Source organism: Channa argus, chromosome 2, assembly GCF_033026475.1.
Source record: "Channa argus isolate prfri chromosome 2, Channa argus male v1.0, whole genome shotgun sequence".
NCBI classification, from domain to species: domain Eukaryota; kingdom Metazoa; phylum Chordata; class Actinopteri; order Anabantiformes; family Channidae; genus Channa; species Channa argus.
Genome location: NC_090198.1, coordinates 6,866,588 through 6,872,587, shown reverse-complemented (window position 1 = coordinate 6,872,587; position 6,000 = coordinate 6,866,588). Strand labels below are relative to the sequence as shown.

Below are 6,000 nucleotides of genomic sequence, written 5' to 3'. Positions count from 1 at the left end.
GTCCCCACGTGTGAACCATGATTTTACTTGGTAATTCTGAAGTGTCTTGCTGCCTATACATATTCATGCTGAACCTATAAGTGTCAAATTGAGATGTCCTTCCAGTGTCCTTGACAGCGGGCTATTAATATTGAATATCTAAGCCAACATTATAACTAGCCATAGAGATATACAGGTCATCATCTGTCGTATTCCCCATATATTGTCCTCGAGACAGTTGGACAAATTATCAGCTTATTTTTTATGGTGTGGAATGTCAAGAGCTTATTGCAGTGAGCAGTAAAAAGTATTTAATTTATATCCCTTGTGTCATGCATTTCTTAATACACCTAAGTTACATTCTCTCAAACCTTAAGTATCTCATGAGGTTAATCGTTACATCCATATGCAATACATACATGTAGCCTTTAATACCAAAACTAGATGATTCCTATTGTGTTTAAAGAGAGCAGTTGCTGTAATTGTACTCATTTCTCTTTTAAGAGAACCCACGCGTTCTGACTTAAAAGCCATAAATCTCAGGGTATTACTCTGAATGCCAACATCTTAACTATTCCAATTCTCCAATCCCTAAATTGATGCGGCTGTTGTTGCTTGTGGCTGGATTTAAAATCCTCCTCCTGCTCCTGAACAGCGTCTAACCCGGTACCGGAGGTTTGTCTGACTGCATTGCTTGATAGGATGCTGGCTGCAGGCATCTCGTCGCAGCAGCTGAGAGGAGGTCGCTGAGGTCCTCCTGCTCTTGGCGACGCCCAAGGGCCATCAACACAGCAGGGAGCTCGGGTGCTGGTGAGGTCTCGCACAGCCTCGCCTCGCTTCATGAAAGCCTAATGAAGAGATGGGGGCTCGGAAACGGTGCTGTTAGACGCCCACAATCCTGCAGCATGGGAGCATGGAGAGGATGAACACGGTGTGCGGGGGAATTCAAAGAGATGCAGCACAGAACTGAGGCAGATAAAATATGCTACAATGTGTGATCATGTGCATTTATTGCTGTTAGAAATGGTCGACAAGGGCTTTATCCCGGTCAATAAATAAAATTAAGTGTGTACAGATCTGGCCCCACACCACTCAGTAGCAGAGTGCAACAAAAAATAAAGTTCAGTGCATACTACGTAGAATGCCTAAAAACCTAAAACTAAATTCAGCAACTATTTTGTATATTGTGTGTCCACAATGTCATGTTGAAGAAATTAATTCAGTATTGTATGCACATACTTTATCTCTTTATCTAGATTTTCTAGATAAATATTCTAGAAAGGAGAATGCAAAAAATTATAATATATATATATATATATGTGTGTGTTATCATTTGCTATCATTGATATAGACTCAGCACTTTGAAGATAACTATTTTCAGTAAGTAATGCTTTACAATGACTCTTAGAGAAAATGACTTTGTTTTGCTTTTGTCTTGTTGGGATTGTTCAATTATTCACTTTGGAATAAAAGTCTTTATATCGGTCATGTAAATCATGTAAAAATATACAAACTAAGGTTACAGCAAGAATATACATTCAATATAATGCTACTTGTTTTCTGGACAAAACTGGGGCCAGAAATGTTAAATAAAGCAGCTTCTGATTGAGTTTGTCAAAGAATAAACTTTCCATAAAATTCTACAGTCTTTGGAAATAATAATGGCATGCTCACATTCCTCCAGAAATGCACACAAACACAATGAAATGTGGTAAAGGGATCTCTGCAGGCTCCTCAGCATGAACTTCTTTGGTCTAAAGGTCTTTAGGTGCTCGTTGATATGAGCAGTGCAGAGCTGAATGTCACCACAGGTCATTTCGTTTCAAACCTGCCACACATCATGAAACCAAGAAATAATCTTCAGACCTCTCGATCTCTCTGGATACAGTTTTTAGGTAGTAAGCCCACAAACAGCAGCATCAGGTCCCATTTTCATACTGTCCTCCTCCTACACTCTACAACATTTTCCTCTTCCTGCTGCCTCTCCTCTCACTGTACTGAACCTGCAGAAGATAAAAAACAGTCACTTTATTTACCGAACACCAAAAGGTGAAGCAATTTTCACTCATCTCATAGTGCCGTTATTCAAATATTATAGAAAACAAAAATGTTTTCACTTTAGATTACGTGTAGTGAGCAGAATGATCACGTGTAGATAAACAACAGTGGTCAGTGGAGAGACCAGAAGGAGTCACACAGAGAGGGGGCTGAAGACAAACGGGGTCAAACAACTTAAGAGAGAGAAGGACAAAGAAGGCGAGGAGCAGAAATGAAAGAGAGTGGGAAGTGGAAAAACGGTGAAAGAGGGGAGAATTTTTTGCAAAGGTTTCTCGTTTGTGGACATAAGGTAGCTACAGTAGGTTGGACCATCACTGGTCCTCTAGCCCTGTAAGTGAGGTTTTATATTAAACTAATTAAAGTTACTTATTTTACAAAACCAGGTAAAGTCTGGTTGATATGCGGTGGAGGAGACACAGTCTGCTGTCAAATACTGGTCACGCTGAAGTTGGTGAGTTCATACAGGAGGCACCAGCAGCAGCATCTCCTCTTTCAGCCTGGGAACAGCCTGCGCTGCAAAGCTGCTAAGCAGTAGACCTCCACCAGGGATGTATCGTGACCAAAACACAACAGAAATTATACAGGGCTGCATAATTATACAGATGAAGCTAATTATACAGACAAGAGTGAAGAATGCCTGGGAGTTGTTGTAGTAAAATGCAAAGCTAGCGGGCTCAGGGATTTGGGGTTTCCTGGCCGGCTGATCCGGCAGGGCTTACCTTCTGCACATCTGAAGGCACCCTCGTCAGGAAATCAAGCACTTCATTGTTGGCGATGCTGTACGGGTTCCGTAATTTCTTGGTGAATTTATTGATGCCTAAAACAGAAATTCACACCAACATATCATTAACACTAGTCTGTTGTGGCTGCACTCTGTTTCCACACAAACAAACAAAAACCCTGCAGAGGAGGTCGAGGCTGTCCAAGAAATATTGTTTTGAATACTACAAAACAATATTCTTGTTTTACTTTCACTTTTTAGGCTGGAAGAGCTGGAAGGTCATAAGCACTAGTTATTCAGGTGTAACATTTATCCACTTTTAAACAACACACTATGCTTCATTTCACTAACCATACAGTAAAAACAGGTAAGGCTAAAGAGCTAAGGAAAGAAATCTGATAATTAATGCTAATAATACTCCTGTAACCTTGTAATTCCCATGGATAACAGGAGTGATGCTATGTTAGGAAATAAATAACAAAGGGAGAAAAAAAGGATACGTTTTCTACGACAGCAAACCACTATAGTTAGCGGATGGGTGCCGAGATTCTCATCTGAAATGGAGGCAACAGACAAAAACACTAAACACACAATATAATAAACAATGGTTGACGCTTACCCCATATTAACACTATGTAGCGTAATGGGATGTAGTATGTGATGATTGTTGCAATGACAAAGACCAAGAATGCCAAGCAGGACAGGAACGGCACAGACCAGTTGAATGTGCTGACAAATTAAGATCACAAACACGTGTCAAGGAGTTTTGTCTTTCCACCTTAATACATAAAACAGAGCACTTGCAGAAAAACTGAATGTAACTGAGGCCGCTGTAATGCAAACCTTATATAATGGATAATTACAGGACAGGTCGATTTAAGTAATGTGGGAAAATATTCCACACATTCACACAATTACATTCCCTTTTATACTCATCCACGTCTGAGATTCCTCTAGCTGAAATACACGTGCTGTATTTGAGAACGAATTTGTACTTTTTAATCCTCTCCCCAAACGAAGCGATCTCATCCAGCAGAGTTTGAAGGGTGATGATGGTTTCTTGGACCCTGTGGATTTTGTCCATCAGTCCTCGCCTCTCAGACTCCTACAGGAGCGAACAACACAAACAACAGCAGCTGCTTAAAAGAGAGCAAAACAGCCAAACACTCTCTATGATAAAATATTTCACAGGTTTCTTGACAATTTATATTTTCTTTTTAGGTACAAACTGCTGGGGGGGTTAATTGGGAGACAGGAGATAAGCAGTTAAGTTTGAGCACATAGCTACGTTGTACTGTTAAACTCTAATAAGAGGTTTGTTCTTACTGAAAATTGCTGTTGCTATAATGATGGTGACAGATTGTCAGACATGCAGCTCATTAAATTACACTTAACACTAAAATCTGTGCCAAATAAATTAAATGAGGATGATGAAGTTTAATTGAATCTTATTTATTTATCATGCAAAATCTTACAATAATGTTTAAATTATTTAAATAAAGAGTATTTTTTCAGCTATAATAAATTAAAAAAAATGAAGAACATGTTGCCGAGACATTCTTGAGACCATAACAAGGCCAATCAAAGTGTGAGAAAAAAAATACTAAATACCGAAACAGATTATAAGAGCATCTGCAAAATGGGAATGTAAAGGCAGAGACTTTGAAAATGTCTTTTTGAAGTGAAAACTCTTCAGAATGGGACTGGACTTCACATTATTAAAGAGAAGAGGTATCGTTCTCAGGCTAGTCCACATCCCAGGAGGGAAGGATAGCTTTAAAGTGAACAGAGGAGGCTCTCTAAAGATCTTTGCAGTGAGAGCCAGAGTTTAGGCAGAGACACGGCCACATGTCCACATCAAACGCAGGGAGACTGAAGGCGGGTTATGGGACTAAAGAGAGAGACTGGGGTCTGTGAGGATGGTGGATATTCGGTGGACTGTTTATTGGCCAAAACCATGTTTTTTGTCACTGTGTGATCTCTGTGATACATGTTTGCTTCGTGCTCGGAAACACAGAGTGATTGCTGGCTTAGCGCCATCCAGACTTTGGAGAAGAGCCTGGGAAAAGATCTGTAGATGGGATCAAACCTGGGATATTCCAGATGCGCACTATCAATCTGAAAACCACATAAGAAAAACTTGCTTCTTCTAAAACATCCATCACTGCACTAAACCATTTCAGCCATTTCTAGGTCACATTCCCACTGGAACAGGGCATTCGAAACATCTACAAACTGCTGTTGTTCTGATGAAATATTTCATCGCCTAAAAGCATTGTAGCAAACTTCTAAAATGAGCTTTGTAAAAAGCATGTCTAAGTGCTGTCATTAGTTCCATATTGATGGCATTATATGGCGTGTTAAGCTCAGGAACTTTCCCAAATGCAGTACAACCTGATTCCCCTGCCCTCGATTAGCATATGAATGCGCATGACATGTTGAAGTGGGTTGGTGAGGTCTTCATTAAGCTCAAATGTCTTTTGGAAAGCACGTATACAAAAAAAACACAACAAGGAATGAAAATACATCAAATGTATTTAGTGCTGAATAAAGAGCTTTACTGCTTTTGTCAACATGAAAAAGTCACCAGCAGCATATAGAAATACATAGTAAAGCAGCCAGCACTGGTACATACCTTCTCATCATCCTCATCGTCATCTCCCAAGTATATATTGTCCTGTAAAAAAAACAAAAACTTGTAATGGTGAGGTGGGATTCTAGTGTTTCCATTATCTTTCATATGATCCTGTCATACTGCTACACCACAGGACGGCTGAAGGCCTATCACAACAAGCAATGGCATGTATACAACAGCAGATCATATGAACACTTATATATGAAGTTGTTTAGCATAGCAAACCCACAGACAGTTATCACCTGGCTTTACTTTGCATTAAACATCACTGTACTCCCTTAATAAGCCTGGGCACAGACAGGCTTAACAGCCCTTTTTTCAGTCAAACAGAATGGCCACATTTGAAAAAAAGTTCTGTCAATTGTGACCTTTTCAGAGCGAAGTGCTAAAAACTTTTTTTCTAATTTGACCAGTCACAACAAGAAGAAGCAAAAGCCCAATTACAGTGAAGAAAGGCAGGATTCAGGACAATAACTAGAAGTGGACTGGAAAACAAGAAAGCGGTATTATTAACGGAAAAGCACTGTAAATTAGCTTAGTCCATAATGATACGTTGCATTAGTCTATTCAGTGAGTTTTCAATGCTTACATATTATGTGTTATTTAA

General features: G+C 39.5%; 1 protein-coding gene across 3 annotated transcripts in view; it reads right to left on the bottom strand.

The window, feature by feature from the left end:
- Positions 1 to 965: 965 nt before the first annotated feature.
- The window catches only part of LOC137110770 (multiple C2 and transmembrane domain-containing protein 2-like), a 30,466-nt gene continuing 25,431 nt past the window's right edge, over positions 966 to 6,000 (bottom strand). For all 3 annotated transcript variants that reach the window (XM_067495035.1, XM_067495038.1, XM_067495036.1), the window contains 5 exons: positions 5,394 to 5,435; positions 3,754 to 3,863; positions 3,378 to 3,487; positions 2,757 to 2,854; positions 966 to 1,982 (listed from right to left, as the gene is read on the bottom strand). In XM_067495035.1, coding sequence (XP_067351136.1) covers positions 1,935 to 1,982; positions 2,757 to 2,854; positions 3,378 to 3,487; positions 3,754 to 3,863; positions 5,394 to 5,435 — 408 coding nt within the window. In that variant the 3' untranslated portion in view covers positions 966 to 1,934. The remainder of the gene's footprint in view (positions 1,983 to 2,756; positions 2,855 to 3,377; positions 3,488 to 3,753; positions 3,864 to 5,393; positions 5,436 to 6,000) is intronic.